The sequence below is a fragment of the Plectropomus leopardus genome, chromosome 5 (genome assembly GCF_026936395.1).
Source record: "Plectropomus leopardus strain MGB_pleo_1.0 chromosome 5, ASM2693639v1, whole genome shotgun sequence".
Lineage (NCBI taxonomy): Eukaryota > Metazoa > Chordata > Actinopteri > Perciformes > Serranidae > Plectropomus > Plectropomus leopardus.
This window is the reverse complement of record NC_142180.1, coordinates 266,768-285,046: the sequence shown is the minus strand read 5'-3', so window position 1 is coordinate 285,046 and position 18,279 is coordinate 266,768. Positions and strand designations below refer to the sequence as shown.

The 18,279-nt window shown below is 40.2% G+C and overlaps 1 protein-coding gene and 1 pseudogene across 6 annotated transcripts in view; one reads left to right on the top strand and one right to left on the bottom strand.

The window, feature by feature from the left end:
- Nucleotides 1-18,279, bottom strand: part of LOC121962420 (cadherin-2-like) — a 198,766-nt gene that overhangs the window by 91,559 nt on the left and 88,928 nt on the right. For all 6 annotated transcript variants that reach the window (XR_015776561.1, XR_015776560.1, XM_042512679.2 and 3 more), the window contains exon 4: nt 13,717-13,890. Coding sequence is in view for 4 of the 6 variants with exons in the window: in XM_042512679.2 (XP_042368613.2) it covers nt 13,717-13,890 (174 nt within the window). In the remaining 2 variants the exon portion in view is untranslated. The remainder of the gene's footprint in view (nt 1-13,716; nt 13,891-18,279) is intronic.
- Nucleotides 28-10,513, top strand: LOC148189475 (uncharacterized; annotated as a pseudogene).

Below are 18,279 nucleotides of genomic sequence, written 5' to 3'. Positions count from 1 at the left end.
GACAGAGGAGGAGAAGGCCAGGGCATAATGGGTAAGTATCTGTAATTATTATAAAATACAAAGGGCAGCCCTAGAACAAAAAACTGCAGTACATAATAAGCAGGACAGAAAACGAAAAGTCTCTACACAAAATAAACATGATATGTTCACCTCTTTGTGCGATCTACTGCTGTATCTATTGCCGTCAGTGTATTTTGGGAGATATATTTGTCTAAGTAAGCATGGCTGCCTGTTTACAGGTAAACATATAATAATATAGGCCTACAAGTGAAGTTAAACTTTCTGAGTTTGACCTGGATATGTCTTTTATGTCAGTCTGACTTTAGGCTTGCACAGTCAACACTCAGCAAGTGCTTGAGGCTGCTGCTACATAACTTTAGAAACAGATTTAACTGAAGTCAAAATAAACTTTGTTGCCTGGTGCACCGTCCATATGATCGAAAAAAAAGGAGAGACAAGCTGCACTGTAAAGACAGGGCTTAACATGAACACAACTGTGTTTACAAACCCAAAAAAGAAAGACATTGAATATGGACTAAGCACCTGTTAATCACAACAATAAATTTGAGTTTTTATTTCATTATTTATTACCAGTTGGATGAGCCTGGAACACCCTCCCGGGAGGTGCCGAGGAGGTATCGTGATTAGATGCCCGAACCCCCTCAGCTGGCCTCTTTCGACGCAAAGGAGCAGCGGCTCTACTCTGAGCTCCGCGTGGATATTTGAGCTCCTTACCCTATCTCTGAGGCTGAGCCCAGAGGAAACTCATTCCAGCCACTTGTATCCTTGATCTCATTCTTTTGGTCACTAACCAAAGCTCACGACTATAGGTGAGGGTTGGGACATAGATGGACTGGTAAATCAAGAGCTTGGCCCTCCAGCTCAGCTTCTTCTTCACCAAGACAGTCTCCTGCATCACTGCAGATGCCACACTAAACTACCTGTGCATCTCATGTTTCACTTTACCCTCACTTGTGAACAAGACCCCGAGATACAACTCCCTCCCCACCCAGAGGGGGCAATACACCATTTTCCAGCAGAGAAACATGACCTCAGATTTGGAAGTGCTGACTCTCATCCCGACCGCTTCATACTCAGCTGCAAACCACCCCAGTGCATGCTGAAGGTCACAGTGTGATGAAGCCAACAGAAACACATCATTTGCAAAAAGCAGAATTGCAACTCTGAGGTCCCCAAACCAGACCCCTTTATTGCCCAGGCTGCGTCTTGAGATCCCATCCATAAATATCAAAAACAGACAAGGTTGACAAGGGACAACCCTGGCGGAGGCTGACACCAACCGGTAATGGGTTTGACTTTACGCCAGATATGTGGACTCAGCTCTGTCTTTGGTCATACGGGGACTGTGTGACTCATAGGAATGACCCCGGTACCCCTTTCCTTTAGTGGCCCCCACAGGACTCCCCAAGACACACGGTCTTAAGCCTTCTCCAAGTCACCAAAAACACATGTAGACTGAATGGACGACCCCTCCAGCAGCCTTGCAAAGGTAAAGAGCTGATCCAATGTTCCTCGACCAGGACTGAATCCACATTGTTGCTCATGAATCCACTGTTTGACAATCGGTCAAAGCCTCCTTTCCAGCATCCCTGAAGTAAACTTTCGAAGTAATAATATTTATGTGCTCATACAAATAGAAGCTCTAAACAATAACAAATGATCTATAGATCACCATCTATCTGATGCTATAGGAGCAATGGCTATTGAAAGTGCAACAATGAAATTAAGTTGATTAATTCAAAAAAGTTGCTTTTTGCTTCACAAAGCAATCTGACACAAAATCTAAACAAAGCATTACCCATAGCTTTTTAGCTAGCTTGTAGCTGCTTTCTGCCTAATAAAGTGTATGTAGCTGACTTACTTAAGTAGAGAAGTTCACTTTGGAGCTTTGGGAGCAGTTTATCTAACAATATAATCTAGGCTTATGAGTTCACTTATTAGGGGCACCCCTGTAACTTCAAGGTTAAGACGCCAACCATGAATCAACATTCCTAACTGGAGTCTGACCACAGACCTCGCAGTTTTAACCGTTTTTCCCTTTCAGCTCTCTCTCTCTCTGTCTGCAATAAAGGCTTAAAATGCTCAGAAATGCTCTCAAAAGTCTTCTTACTAGCTTTAAGAGCTTTCAGAAGCACCTTAAGGTCCCATATGTTGGTCAGGTGATGACACCTAGGCAAGCTCTAAATGCAGTATTAAGACTGAGATGCAGTTGAAAGCTCCTCTGACAGCTAGTTGGTTAAATTTTTAACATTTTTTTTTTCTGGTTACATATACTGCTCGCAAAAATCCAGTAGTAAATTTTATTCTCAAGTAGTACATAGTCATTAAATCAGTGATATAGTGGTCACAGCCACATAGCTGGCAGAAACAAGCAGAAACAAAAGGCCATGATTTGTGTTATGTGTGGAGGCTCTGTAGCTTTCACAGAGCTTCTCAGTGGATAAAACTTGAGAATGGCTTGACTTGTCTTGGTCAGTACTTCCTTGGGTTATATTCCAACTTTATGTCGAAAGAGTTGGACAGTTTAAATGGATTCCCCCAGGGGCCAATTCTTGGTCTGCTACTTTAGTAAATTGTTTCATCATGATGCAAAAACACAGTGTCAATGAATTATGCAGTTATTCTATATTCTACAGCAATTAGTTCCGACCAGAGCCCTTTAAGAGAGAGTCGCATCATCTTCATTCACTCCTATGGACTGTTTTTTTTCCCACAATGGCGGAATGTAGAGCATCTCAATAATTCCCGGAAGCAGCATTAATTGCTAGCGGCACAGTGGAGTTGGAGCAGAGAAAACCATTTGTGATGGGCTTCAACAGGGTAAGACATCTAAAGAATTGTTTTTTATATTATCAGCACATTTTAGCTAAATAAACATGTGCATTAAAGCATGATATTGGATTATCTGCCGCTGAATTAGTAGATTTACAAAGCAACATATATGCTAACAGAGTAGGCTAACATTAGTACACTGTACTGTATTACTGTACACATATCGTTAGCCACTAGTAGCCTGTTAATTTTAAATGTCCTGCTCTTGAATAATTTCATCCAACATTAGGAAGTTAAAGGGAAGAAATGGCTTGTGTAATTTATTTTACAGGTCAGTGTGAATTACATGTCAGCTTTGTGAAAGATAACATGGTGCTTGATAGCAGAGTGCTATTTTGTGGTACAAAAGTGTTGATATTGATTAAGAGTGCATATCTGAGACATCTAAACAGAACGTAAAAAAAAAAAAAATTACTGTAAACAAATATAATTTAAGGGTGAATGCTTTGATTCTGTTGATGACATTGGTCTATATATTGTTACAGCTCAGCTGATTTTCCATTGATGGCAAAGGGAGGGAAGCTGAAACACCTGAATGAGATCACAGGGTAAGTCATTAAAAAAAATATATATATACTAGGCTTAATGTGGAATTATTCTAAACACTGAAATTGTTACACTTACTGTCTTATATTATTAGTCATACTGAACATATATTTTATTATGGTGTTATAATCTTGTTATCTTATATTGGTAACTTACTACAGGAGCACTCGGTGCTGGAGGAACGGCTATGGATGGACTGCTATGTGATGGACTAAGCACTAAGGAATCCTACTTACATGTTAGCCTGTTATACTTCATTTTATATTAATGATAGAAATTCTTCTACTGGATATATAATATACACTTTTACACAAGTTACTTTAAAATGTTATACATAGTATATAAGTAGTTAGGTTTTATTTGAATGAAATAAGTTACTGTACAATATTACTCTTTGTAGAGAGTAATGCATTGCACAAATTGCATTACTTTCGACAAAATGACCTTAGAAGAATGACTAGGCATTATAAAATGTAAGAAGGTCATAACCCAGTTTGGAAGGCTCTAGTATAATGCAGTTCATTAACATATAAATCCAGTAGAGGGCAATATTACACATCCTAATGAAGGCTCTCCTCTGGAGCACAGATCTGATTAATTCATGCATTCACATGCAGTGGTTTACACTTTGTGTTAAAATCACTCTCTTATATTTACAGTAGTGTGATCACATAGAACAATGAAGTAGCCTAGACCTTTTTAAACAAAGGAAAAAGCTTGGACACAGGGAGGGGCAGGCTGACAAAGGAACAAAGTCTAATAAATTATTAAAAAGGGATCAATATTTGTAGGCCTATCATATGAAACTCTATAGATACATGCTGAGCACAGCAAAAGCTAATTACCAAGCGACTAATTCACTATGATAACAACAAACTTAACACAACTAACAAAGTTCCATCACTGAACTTGGGGAACAAACAGGCCTAATCTCCCAATGTGGTTTCACACCCAGGCCTATAAAGGCATGTGTAACCCTCTCTCCTGTCCTTTTCTCCCTCTCTCTTTCAGCAAAAGAGCTACACAGGATTCAATAGAGCCTGGAGACTCCCTGCACTAAGTCTGCACCCTCATCCTGAGTGTCAGCTCCCTGTCTTCTGCAAGCCTTTCCCTTTTCCTTATTTTTATTAAACCATATGAAAGGCTTTCCAGTGGTGCGCTCTTTGTTTGGGTAAAATGTTCTAATGCAGTTTTTGAAAATGATAACCTCACATATTTTTTGTTGTTGTAATCTGTGGTGAGTGTAAGACTACTTCTGCTGGCATTACTCAACAATATTTTCCTCATCTGAGTGTCACTGGAGAAAATGTGCATGTGTACCCCCTCTCTCTACACACCTGGATCGTCCCCATGCAGCACAGCAAAGCATGGTGGAGACTATATGAGAGAACACCACAAAAGAAAAGGGCATATACCAACTGTTTGATGTGCTATTTCTGAGTTTAATAGATATTAATGAAATTAATTAATTGCAGTTAGTAAGCCAGTAGAAAGACAAAGATAAATGAAATACACATGTTCATATATAAGCAATAAACAGCAACCTGCACAGCTAACTGTGGCAGTAAACTCTCAAATCAGAGGTTTATCTGATACCCCCCTGTTAACTTTGTGGAAAACTTAAGATGAAGAGGGACTGCTTGGAGAGGAACTGGACAACTTTGTGCATGTAATTTTCCAGTCAAATATAACTGAAGGACTTGGACTCCCACTAAAATAGGCATGTTTTAAGTCTTTCTGTTCTACGACCGAATGGAACTATTTTGTCTTTGCCATAGACTATTAAATTTTGCCACAATGATCCATTTGACTTAAAAGTACACATTTTCTGCTAGGGGAGCATGCCCAGAGACCACCCACCATAGTCCCTCCAAATCGGTAATTTAGTTAACTGATAGCGTGATGGATTTGTTAATCACAACTTAACTGTATAAACTTTGCCTTGTTGTTCACAGTAATCAAGTGAATTGCAATCAGAGTGGATCAATAGTTGGTAAGTAGGCTCAGGTTATGGAACAATATAAGTACATTAATAGGTTACTTTTTGTTCAGTTGTTTTTCTTGGTTGTTATTTTTTCCTTTAATTTTTTTTGAGACATGTTGACTTTTCAGAACGCACTTTTTTATAGCCATTATTAAATACATTAAGTCCTAAAGACGTAAAATGCGTTATTTTCCGAATCAAGATTTGGAATTCGGTCTTTCTCCAGACATAAAGTGAATGCGCATTGGACCCATGGGATTCTACCGTGAGAGCGCGCATGTAACTCACACACAGCACAGCACAGGCTTCGAACCGGCTGTAGTAATGGATATTTTTGCTGTAATTCATCATTTTTTAATCACAATTCATCATTTTTACCATTTTACAACACATCCATACACTGCTAGCTGTAAAGCCTGTAATATGGACGTCTTACCGTGTCTGTGTCAGAGATAGTATATACAGTCTACGGTCAGTATTCAAACTATCGGTTATCAGTGAGCAGCGCTGAGCACTAGTGACACTTACTTAAAGGTACTGAATGTAGTATTTTTAAAAGTTGAGCTGTGTGATAAAACATGGGGCATTATTACAAGCACCACCTTTTATTACCTTTTTATGGGCACGACACATTCCGATTCTGTTAATTTGATTTCTCCGGTCGTGATTATGATATGATTCCCTGGTGAGCTGTATGTATATTTGTGTGTGTGTGTGTGAAGAGAGAGAGAGAGATAAATATACCATTATCTGATTATCACGTAAATATTAAAACCGACAGCGCTGTCGTTATACTGCCGATTAGCTGTTGTTGCTAATAAGCTAAGCTACTGCGAGAGGAATGCTCGTGCACCGGCGCTGTTCGCTTCAAGCACTTGGGTCATCTGTGTGAGTGAGCCAGTGAGTTGGAGTCAATGCTCGGGTACACTCGGCCGCATTCGGCTGTCGTTAATCACTTCCACGCATGCTCCATGGGCCAGTAGATCTGGGTATTTTACACTTTTCTAAACCTGGAAAAAGAGTTTTCTCTGCTTCATGCACCACTGAGCAGCTCTCATAGGAATGAATGAGGCCCCGCCCCCACGGCTGTATCCAGACTTCCTTATAATATATCCATGATTCCCGCAAGGACATTGGTAGTTCATGCAAAATAAGGGAGGAGCAAACATATAAAAGCTTGCACGGCAGCCATCTATCCAAATCATTCCTCATTGGGCTCTGTGTATACTGCAATCTGCACGCTCTCTCTCTCTCTCTCTCTGTCTCTCTTGAAAGTAAGCCTCATGTTTTCACAAAATGTTGTGTTGAAAATGAAGTCAATAGGTCGTTCCCATCCATTTTAAGGCATAGCAGAAACAATTATCAGCTCAGATAATTCAGAAGGAATGGTTTTATGATGAATTTGGTGTATCAGCCAAGTAAAAAGTTGTTACATTGTTTTATCCTAATGTACTCACTAACCTTCTTTAATTGACATTTTCATTCTCAAAGGGAAATGGTCTTTTAAGCTTTGTTACAATTTCTGTAATACCCTTTTCCTTTTCCTTCCTTTACTTCAGTGTGCCTAAAATTTAACATACCAGAAGGCAGGCAGCCAGATATGAAGGAGCTGGACCAATCTGACACAGAAGTTGACAGAGAGGTCTTTGAAGAAATAGTGAAGGAGTCACCTGGAATCCTCCGAGTCATGTTGATCAACGAAGAACTTGGTAATCACTGACCATTCACATATGTGTTCATGTTAAACTTAAAGGCTGGGATGGGAGTAATAACAGTTACATTTAATATGCTTCTGTTTTGTTCGTTTTCCATAATGCACAGATACTTCTGTATCATCATCATCATCATGCTCAGTAACATCTGAAGATACTATCATTCTGAACGTCCTGAAGAAGCAGCCACTGCCGAAGGAAGTAAACCTAAAAGGCAATGCCACATAAACAATGAGGCAAAAGCGGTGGGTAGTGGACGTTGTTAAGTCTAATCTGGATTTTGTTCCATTTAATGGGGAGTGTTTTTATGTTATCATTTTCCAGTCGTACATATGGTTTAAACATTTCTGACTGCATGTTTTTTTCCATTTAAGTTGATTGAAAAAATCCTTACAACAATGATGACACAAACACATGGGTAAGAATCATACATGTAGGCTATAAAGAAACATTGTTACTACTTGGATTGTTTTTAATTGTGTCCAATTGAGTGATGTCATCATTGAAGTCATACATAAGGACATCCCCCCCGAAAAGTGTCAGAGTGATGTATGTACAGGGGATAGTTGCCTTGTTTCCATATCTGGAAGACCCATAATCACAACATGGATATGTAAGTAAAAGGGTTATTACAACATTTAACACATAATTGCCCTTAGAAATGTTGATAGTGTAGTCACTCTGTGTTTATTTAATTACATAGGAACATTACTATGACCCAGAGAGTGGTTCAGGATACCTTGCATGGCGGTTGAAGACCATTCAAAGGAAAGCTGCAGAGGAAAGAGGTCCCTCTGTCAGCAAATCTCCCAAAAGTAAGTTTACTTATCAGTTACATATGATATTGATGAATTGTGTAGGCAGGAGTCAATAAAATTGTGTTTTGACTTAAGGTGGTGGGCCAGGCCATGGTCAATCTAGACCTGTCACTGCTGACAAAGTGTTAACTGATGAGGGGGATGAAGCAGCTATTGCTGTTTTGAAACACATGAAAGCTACCTTCAGTTATCGTCATTCAGTGGTTAACAATGAAAAGAGAACAGCAGATGTGTTCTCAGTCTTTCGGAGATTTCTAGACACACCAGGACTGGTAAAGCATCTTCATTAGTTGAATCACTGATATATCCCATACAGCATGTGTTACGGGTACCGGCTGCAGATGCCCATAAACAGTTGTATCTGTGTCTGTGAACTGAGAAAACTAGTCACCATTTGCAGAACATGGCTGCTTCGGTCGAGTTCTCATGCACATTTTATTATTCAAGCCATGAGACAACATAAAACAGAGACATTTGAGCCACTGAAATCATGTTAACTTTACCTGTATTACACAGTAATTAAATGCATCGCCACCATCACATTTTACATACAGTCAGGATTTTCCTTGTTGTTTTTTTTTTGAGACCAAGGTGGCAAAGTCCTGTGTGTGTATGTGTATAGCTGTACTGTCAGATATTGTCCCAAAGGGCTAAAACACAGAAACAAAATAATTTAAGTTCACAAATGTGGGCACACATCAGTGGGCATCACAAATGCAGTGTCTCTCATCTCTCCTTTCTATGCATTGTATTTTTGCTTTACAGATAGAACAAGATTTCCTACTGCTGTTTGGGGAAGCCACGGCCAACAAATTCTTAGATAAGTGGCCCACCAATCTCAAGACAAAAGTGATTACAGAGAGCCAAGGACTGGTACCCACCACAGAGCTGCTGGATTTAATGCGTAATGCTGAGTCAACTGCTGTGGTTGAGAATGGTATGACAGGGGGTGTTTTAATTTCTGTTGTTTGTAATTGTGCCAGTTTACTGTACACGTGACATAAATATTTCATATTTTATATTATATTATATTATTATATCTTACACTGAGTCTTTTTATTTTATTATTTCTTGTAACAGGTACAATATCACATTTCACTGCGCATTGTGTATGTGACAAATAAGTCTTATCTCATCTTATCTTTATGCTAACTTGCCATTTGTTGGTCTGTAGGCTGGGACAGTGACATGTCTGCCATCTTGCTGCTCCTCCATCTCCTGCCACCATCCACACAGGGAAGGAAGAGGCCAGGGAAGATGTCAGCAGGTCAGGCTGTGGAACGACTCATCAGATTCATAAAAGTATGCTGAACAGTTGTTTGAAATCTAATTTTCATCACCTCAGTTTCATGCCCAGTGTTCTATTTTCAGAAGTTGGTCACTAAATATTTTTGTCAAATGTTTGGTTGTAGGCTGGAACCAGTGTACAACAGCACCTGGATAACATAAGTCAAAGCAGCCAGCCCTACCTCCTCACTCAGGGGGCTGCAAGAAGCAGCATTCACAACTTCTTTATTGTGATTGATAAGTATGCACTTCCATGTAAGGCAACAGGTTCAGTGGGAGCCCTTGATGAACTCTTTAGGGCCCATTACGTTTTTGGCACCTCATACAGCTCTTCCCTGGCCAACTTTTTCACGTTTCTGCAAACAACCATTCACAATATTGACATTGGGGAAACAAAGGAAACTCCCAGAGTTGCAGAGTTGCGAGCAAGAATGGTGCGTTAGTGTCAAGATCAAACAATTACGTGTTTTCTTTGCAGAAGTGACCATGGGAGACCAAACAGCCTTATAAAGCAACTTAAAGTAATTCATGGTCTTTGTACTGACCGGACCCTTCATCTTAAATGTTGATTCTGTTGAAGAAGGTGATTTTTCACCATACCAAAGTGTTGAGTGTAATGCCACTGATGTTAACGTGTCATCTGAACATTTGGAGGCAGAGTCCACAGTGTCTTCTACACACCTTGTAAGTAGTTGTGCATCTGTAATTTCAGATTTAAAGGCAGCAGGTGTAGGCCAAAGTGTTCTGAACTCTGTTGTGATTTCCATGGAAGAGATTTTTCAAGATATCCAGCAGTATGCTAAAGAAACTGTCATTAAGCATGTATTTAGTGATGATAGAGAAGCTGAAACGTGCAAGAAAGTTGCAGCATGTTTTGAGGAGTGAGAGAATCCTTTCACAATTCCTAATTCAGAATACAAGTGATCGAAATTTTTTATCAGGCAAGTGGGAAACTGTAGAACCAGTTGAATGTGTAATTAACTCAAGATTTGACACAAGGCGAAATAAAAAGACTGGACCATATGATCAGATTGTTGTTCAAGATAAATTCATGTATGTTCCAATTTTATCTACACTGGAGTTGATATTTAAAGGTCAGGTATTGCTGAAATATTGAAAAGCTCAGACACTGATGACTTGAGGCTCAGATATTTATGATGGATCTTTATTTAAGACTCACCCTCTGTTTTCAACTGAAAAGCACACACTGTGCAGATCCAAATGTTCTATGATGACTTCGAGGTTGCAAATCCTCTTGGTTCCAAGCAAGGTATTCATAAATTGGGTGAAATATATTTTACCTTAAGAAACATCTCTCCAAAATAGAATTGTATGTTGGCCAACATACACCTGTGTGCCTTATTTCATGCACAAGATCTTAAACGGAACGGTTTTAGTGAAATTCTTGCTCCTGTTGTTCAAGACATAAAAGTTTTAGAGAATGATGGTATTGATATTCCACTATATGGAGGTGTTGTTCGTGGCAGTGTGGTACAGGTTACTGGCGATAATTTAGGATTACATAGCTTGTTTGGTCTGGTGGAGTCTATTCTTCTAGTCTATTCTATTCACTATTTCTTCCAAAATAGTGCTGCGCACCAAAGACACCCACATTGCTCACTGTCAAGTAATGGCTCATAAGCCATCTCTTCCATATGTTTTTGGTGTGAAGAGGTCAAGCTTATTGAACTCTTTGACATATTTTCACACAACTGAGAACTTCTCAGTTGATTTGATGCATGACATTTTGGAAGGGGTGGCCCAGTACGAGTTGAAGCTATTGTTTTTGTATTTTAAAGAACAACTTGTTACACTGGGGTAGCTGAATTTGAGAATACAAAGTTTTGATTATAGATTCATGGAGAGAAACAATAGGCCAGTGGCTGTGAATTTCGGTGGAGAGTCTAATGATCTGGGACTGAATGCAGCTCAGTCATGGTGCTTATTGAGGAATGCTCCTCTTTGGCGATTTGGTAACCTCTACTGACCAACATTGGGGCCTACTTCTGTTATTACTACAAATAATGGACATTGTATTTTCTCCCATGTTAACTCAGGGTCTGTGTGTATATTTAAAACATTTGATTGTGGAACACCACAAACATGTTGTATCTTCAGAAAAAAAACTTTTACCAAAGCACCATTTTCTTATCCATTATCCCTGCTGCATCCAGAAAATAGGACCTGTACTTCATAGCTGGTGCATGCGCTATAAAGGCAAGCACAATCTTTTCAAGAAACAGCTCAAGTCATTTAAAAATATCACCAAAGCCCTGGCCAAAAACCACCAGTACCATATCGCACATATTTGACTTCAACAACTTTTAGTCGGTTAGACATTGGTCCTGGAAAAATGGTGTCTTTAGAAATGGTAAAAGGAGGTTCTGAAATTGTCAAGGCAATGCAAGTGTCCTCCAGTGTTAAAGTTATGAAAGTGAATTGGGTTAAACACAATGGTTTTGTTTACCTCCCACATCTGGTTATTTGTGGCAAAGTTGAATCTGAAATGCCTCTCTTTTACCAGATTGAGTCAGTTCTGATGATACATGAGAAATTGTTGCTGCTCACTGTGCCTCTATTTACAGTAACTTTTCAAGAACATTTCCATGCATATGAAGTGACCAGGACAAAGCAAGATGTTGTTGTCTTTCATGTCGACAATCTACATTATTCCAGGCCTTTTGACATACATACATACATGCATACAGACAGACATTAAAGCATTGTTGCTGTAACCTTGTTTGTTTGTGTTTATTTAATTTGATAGGTTAGATCATAGCAATTCAGTAATATATATAGCATAGTAAAATAGCATCATATCACCTAGATGTAAAAATAACACTAAAGAGAGACAAAAATTAAATAATATTGCACATTAGAGTGTAATTTTAAAAGCTAAATTTGGAGTGAAATTAGCTCTATAAAGTGTAATCATATTACTCTGAACAGTGTTAACAAACCTCAGTGTTAAATGTTTTTATACATTATACATTTCATTGTTTATTTTCACCTGATGCAAAAGCCCTCTACCTGAAGCCCCCCCCACCCCGAAGGTAGCAGCAGTGACGGACAGCTTTTGGTAAATCACAGTTCACTTGGAGTAAACCAGCTGTCACAAATGTTACAAGGATGTGCAGTAAGGTAGGGACACACTCGTCCTACACCAACCACAGCCTGAGAGCCACCGACACACACACAAACTGTCTGATGTGCGACTGGAGGTGATGAAGATAATACCAGTGAGTGGGCACACACTGAGGCGATGTACTGTCTGATCAGTGTACTTATCTGAATGACACAGGTGGCCAAAGCAACTGTTAACAGACTCTTAATTCACTGACAACACACATGATACTAAGCAGCTGGTCTGCGTATAACACGTAGACCAAGTTTTAACAAAGTAGCAAAGGTAGTGTGCAGGAAAATGTTTATGTGTTGCTAAGCAACAGCTGTCAGTTCCAGCAGTTGCAGAAATGTTAGTGTCAACGGAGCCAAAAAAAAAACATTAAATAAACAAATCAGAATCTCAGAATCTATTGTCCCTTATTACTGTTAACTTATAAATGGGGCTTGCAAAACTGCTGTATAAAAGCAATATCACACAATATTGTGCAGTACTGAAACATTCGCCAGTACTTAACTATTCATCAGTGCAGCACACTACCAAACTGTTTGTAAGGACTGTACAGTACTGAACTATTCGTCAGTATTATAAGTGACTGAACTTTTGGTTTCGATTCCAGCCTTGGCCTTTTGCTGCATGTTACCCCCTTTCTCTCTCACCATTTCACACTAAGTCTATCCTATACATTAAAGGTATAAAAGCCCCAAAATTGTAATCTTAAAAAAATACTGTACAGGACTGAACCGTTAAACCATTCTGAATGGCACAGTACTGTTGAACAGTTCAGTGCTCTACCATACAGTAGTGAACCAATCATTAGTATTTATACTGAACTGTTCATCAGCACTGAATTGTACTTTACAGCGCTGAACTGTTTGTCAGAACTATACAGTACTGAACTGCTCCTCACTGCTGTAAAGTATGGTACTGAAGTGTTCTTCAGTCCTCTACAGTGCTGAACTGTTCTTCAATGCAAAACTGTTTATCACAGCTGCATAGTACAGAACAATGCATCAGTGGTACCCGCCTTTTGGTTGTTGCAAGTGTTTTATGGAAAGTTGGTGAAGCTACTTTTGTTTATTATGCTGCAAGCTGCTGAAAACTTCTGTCAGTTTTCATTTGGTCAGCTTCAGGATTTTTAATTTGAGCAGCAACATTTGTGTATGGGCTTTTAATGTTCTTTGTTTCTAAAGCACATCGTATTTTCCTTGGGATTGACATAAATGTTTTTTTTTTCTTGGAATTGATACAAACGTTATTTTGCTTCTCGGTATTTTCCTTGGAATTGATACAAATGTTATTTTGCTTGTTTCCTCCCTTTAGTACTAGACAGTAAAGAGTTCTCACAGCCACTGTAAGACAGGCTTGCATTTGTGTATGTGTGTGTCTTACTCTGACTAGGTCCTCAGGGAACTGTCCTCGTGAGTTCTCAGGGACGTTGATAGGCGGAATGACCCAGTCTCTCTTCACTCGCCTCAGAGTGCCATCACCTCTGACAACCACGCTGCGCCATGGAAACAAGATCTCTGGTACCCACTGAGTAATTGTCACATCACTGGGCTTTACCTGCAGAGACAGTAAACAAGTGTTGTGTATGGGCTAGATACATAGACACAGCATGGCTGAGCTGCAGGGCCAGCCTGTTGGGAATGCTTGGTGACTCAGGCTATTTCTGACCTCATTTCACTGGCTTGGATTATTGTTCTCATAATAGTCTAGTTGATAAATGACCACCATCTCTGTGTGTGTGTGTGTGTGTGTGTGTGTGTGTGTGTGTGTGTGTGTGTGTGTGTGTGTATGTGTGTGCATGCGTGCGTGTGTGTGTGTATCCTGTGCAACCATAGATCTACATGGAGAAGGACTACACAGCTGTGGTGGGCCTGATCTATATGATACAGCTCAGACTGTTATAGCACACTATGAGCCCTTACAACAGTTAATTGTTGATGTGTGAATAAGTGAGTATAGATATTCATAATGCATTGCAAGCCTCAGCATTCAACCACTAATGTACAACAAGTCAAGAGCATCCATAAGACCCTTGCCACTTATAAATCATTATAAGTCACATCTATAATGTTTTATGACTATTGATACAGTGCATCAGTAAGCATTATATCTGTTTATAAGTTTATTCATAAAGCATTATGGATGCATTATAATTATCTATGAATGCCTTCATAATGCATTATAGATGTGGTCTTGTGTTACCTATTTTTATAAAAGGCAAGCTTTGTTTATTGGAGGACTTTTGGGATGTTAAGGGACTGTCTAGCTTCACACACAATTACGTGCCGCAAGGGCAGCACACCCCCCTTTTTCATGAGTTTAAGTTTGAAATCCACTGTGTGCATAAACATTTCAGATCTTTAACGCAAATTTTGGTCGCAAATTTGTGAGCTCTACCCTTTTCAGGATAATCCATCTTGCTGAAAGGTGTGGCATATCAAGATACAGATTTAACAGCATAATTAGCTTATGTATATCATAACCCCACTGCCACCATGGGTCCCTCTGTTCAAAACACTTGCATTAGCAAACTGCACATTGTTTTACATGCTTTCTGCCATCTGCACAGTACAGAGTAATCCAGGATTCAGCCTGTTAAGAGAACACTTCTCAGACACCATCCACAGTGAGCAGTTGCCCACTCAAGTCAGCAGTGGCATGCACGGGGGGGGGAACCACCCCCTCATCGTGGCCCAATTGTTGAAAAACTCGTGCTAAAGTGCCCCCTGGGAGCCAAAACGCGCATTAAAGTGCCCTCTTGGACGCCAAAACGCATGCTGAAGTGCCCCCTGGGAGCCAAAACGTGCGCTAAAGTGCCCTCTTAGGAGCCAAAACGCGCACTAAAGTGCCCTCTTGGACGCCAAAACGCGTGCGCAAGTGCCCTCTTGGGAGCCAAAACGCGTGCTAAAGTGCCCTCTTGGGAGCCAAAACGCGCGCTAAAGTGCCCTCTTGGACGCCAAAACGCGTGCTGAAGTGCCCCCTGGGAGCCAAAACGCGCGCTAAAGTGCCCTCTTAGGAGCCAAAACGCGCACTAAAGTGCCCTCTTGGACGCCAAAACGCGTGCTCAAGTGCCCTCTTGGGAGCCAAAACGCGTGCTCAAGTGCCCTCTTGGGAGCCAAAACTCACTAAAGTGTCCTATTGGGTGGCAAAAGCACACGCTAAAGTGCCCTCCTGGTTGGCAAAATACATGAAATTGCCCTCTTGGATGGAAAAAACACTCAACTGCCCTCTTGGGAACCAAAACGTGTGCTAAAGTGCCCTCTTGGAAGCCAAAATGCGTGCTAAAGTGCCCCCTGGGAGCCAAAACGCGCATTAAAGTGCCCTCTTGGGAGCCAAAACATGTCTAAAGTGCCCTCTTCAGTGGCGAGGACACGCTATATGTGCCCTTTTTTTCCTTTTCGCCCCTGCCCTTCAAAAAGTCTGTGCACGCCACTGCAAGTCAGTAACGATGACCTGTCATGGTCAAGACAGCACGCAGTTGAGCTTCACTGAGACTTCACTGAGTTTCTGTTGGTGTGTGCAGAAATTATTCGGCTGTACAAACTAATTGTTACATTAGCTCATCAGATGTCGGTTCTCAGACCATCGTACAGGTGAAGAACAGGTAATGTGGTCTGTGGCTGTGAGGCTGGTTGGATGTGCTGCCAAATTTACAGAAACAGCATTGTAGAGGACTAATAGTAGTGAAATGAACATTCAGTTAACAGGCAACAGCATGCTCCCACAAAACCTGGGGCAGTGTGTTGTGTGATCAAATTGCACATTTCAGATTAGAGTCCTTATATTGTGACCACCCCAAGGCATAGCTGTGTTGTAATGATGCTGTTTTACTAGCATCTTGATATGCCACACCTGTCAGGTGGATGGTTTATCCTGGAAAAAGAAAAGTGTTCATTTACACAGATAATAACAAATTTGCAACCAAAATTCAAGAGAAATGTATCTCTGGTGAAAAATGGGAGCAAAAAAAAAATTGGTGTGATAAAATGTTTGGTCATTGCACTAAAATATGATATGATACGATGTAATGTGATGTGATATGAAATATAGATTACATCATCAGGGGAATTTTATATCTGAGAAAAAATTGAGAACTATGGTATATTTAGCACTTTACAAAAATGGGAGGGCTTTGTGGTTAGCACTGTTGCCTCACAGCGAGAGGGTCCCTGGTTCGAATCCCGGTTGTATCGGGGTTCGGTCCGGGCGGGGGCCCTTCTGTGTGGAGTTTGCATGTTCTCCCCGTGTCTCTCCCCGTTCTCTCCGGGGTCTCCGGCTTCCTCCCACAGTCCAAAGACATGCTCAGGTTAATTGGTTGGTGACTTTAAATTACCCTTAGGTGTGACTGTGAGTATGTATGGTTGTTCGTCTATATGTATCGGCCCTGCGATAGTCTGGCGACTTATCCAGGGTGTACCCCGCCTTCCGCCCGATGACAGCCCACCCGCGACCCTTATGAGGACAAGCGGCTGACTGACTGACAAAAATGGGAAGTCAACTAGAGAATAAACACTTTATCTAAGGTGTTGCTATAGGGTGAGCATGTCTGATTTGTCAAGCAAAGACTGACTGTACTGACATGACTGGCTGCTCCTCATGAGTTTTCCTTATGAAGGATTGTTGACAGCTTCTTTCACTCTTGGTGATTCTCCTCCTCGCTGACAGCAGTCAGCAATGCTGATAGCAGCCAGCTGTTTCTGGGCTGTGTTTAAAGGAATAGCTAATCAAGGTCAGTGTCTTGTCTAAATGCATGCAGAGGGCCTTATTATCGCTTTTGTACATAAAACAAACTAACAGATGGCTGTTTGATTTGCTTTGTCTTTGCAATCAGCACTTGGCCAACCTCAGATGCCTGCTGGGCTGGAAAAGCTGATTTTATATCTGTACATAGTTCATTCAGCATTACTGAAGCCTAGAGGCAAGTAACAGCCCATCATGCTCACATTGTTTTATAACAAAAATGTCAAAAATTACAGTTCTCTCTCACAAAGGTTTCATACATACAAGGCTTCCTCAGACTCGTGTCCAGGTATGTGTTAACAGTGTCAGGTTTTTCATTTGTTAATGAACTTGTGATTATTCAAATAAATCATGACTCAGAGACAGCAGGGACAGTCAGAGTTGAGTACTTTGGAATTAAGAGAACTTTAATGAGTAAAATAATCCCTTAAACTTTGCAATATATATAATAAATAGGCTATTAATTATTTCATAAAATATCAAAAAGGGAAAAATGTCCATCACATAGCTTATGTGCCACACCCAATGGATTTTAAGTCTGACCAACAATTTAAGGTATTCAATAAAATCCATGTCTGAGTCATGTCTGTAAAGATAGGGATCATAATGATATAGTTTTCTTATGTTAATAACCAACAACTCAGACAAAAGGAAGCCCTTTCTGTATCCCGCAGTAGAGCTGAACAAGCAAATACACATTTATCAAGATGAAGACTGATGACACTTTTAGAACCAAGTGGGTCAGCTCCAAACCCCTAGGAGCAGCCTTGTAGCAATTTTTAGATAGCGGTCAAAAGTGGAATTACCATACCATGCCGTGGGGCCCAGAAATACTTTTTCCTACAGATACTGGGAAAGAGACATCTGTAAATCAGTTGATACATATTTGTGATCATCAAAACCACTGCAAAATGATTCATGTCACTCTCAAGATTTAATGCATTTACTTCTATAATATTTGGAAAGTCTATAAAAGCCACAAGATAGAATTATTTAGTCACGCTTCAAGCTAGCAGAGTGCTAAACTGATAGCTACAGCACACTCACTCAGGATTTCAAGGCTGCAACAGTTGCTGTCCATTTTCTGACACTGCAAGATCCCCAGTCTTTGCAAAATCTCTATGTATATTTTTGCGTGTATTCATAACCATTATGAATGCATTATAATTCACTATAAATGCCTTCATAATGCATTATAGATGTGGT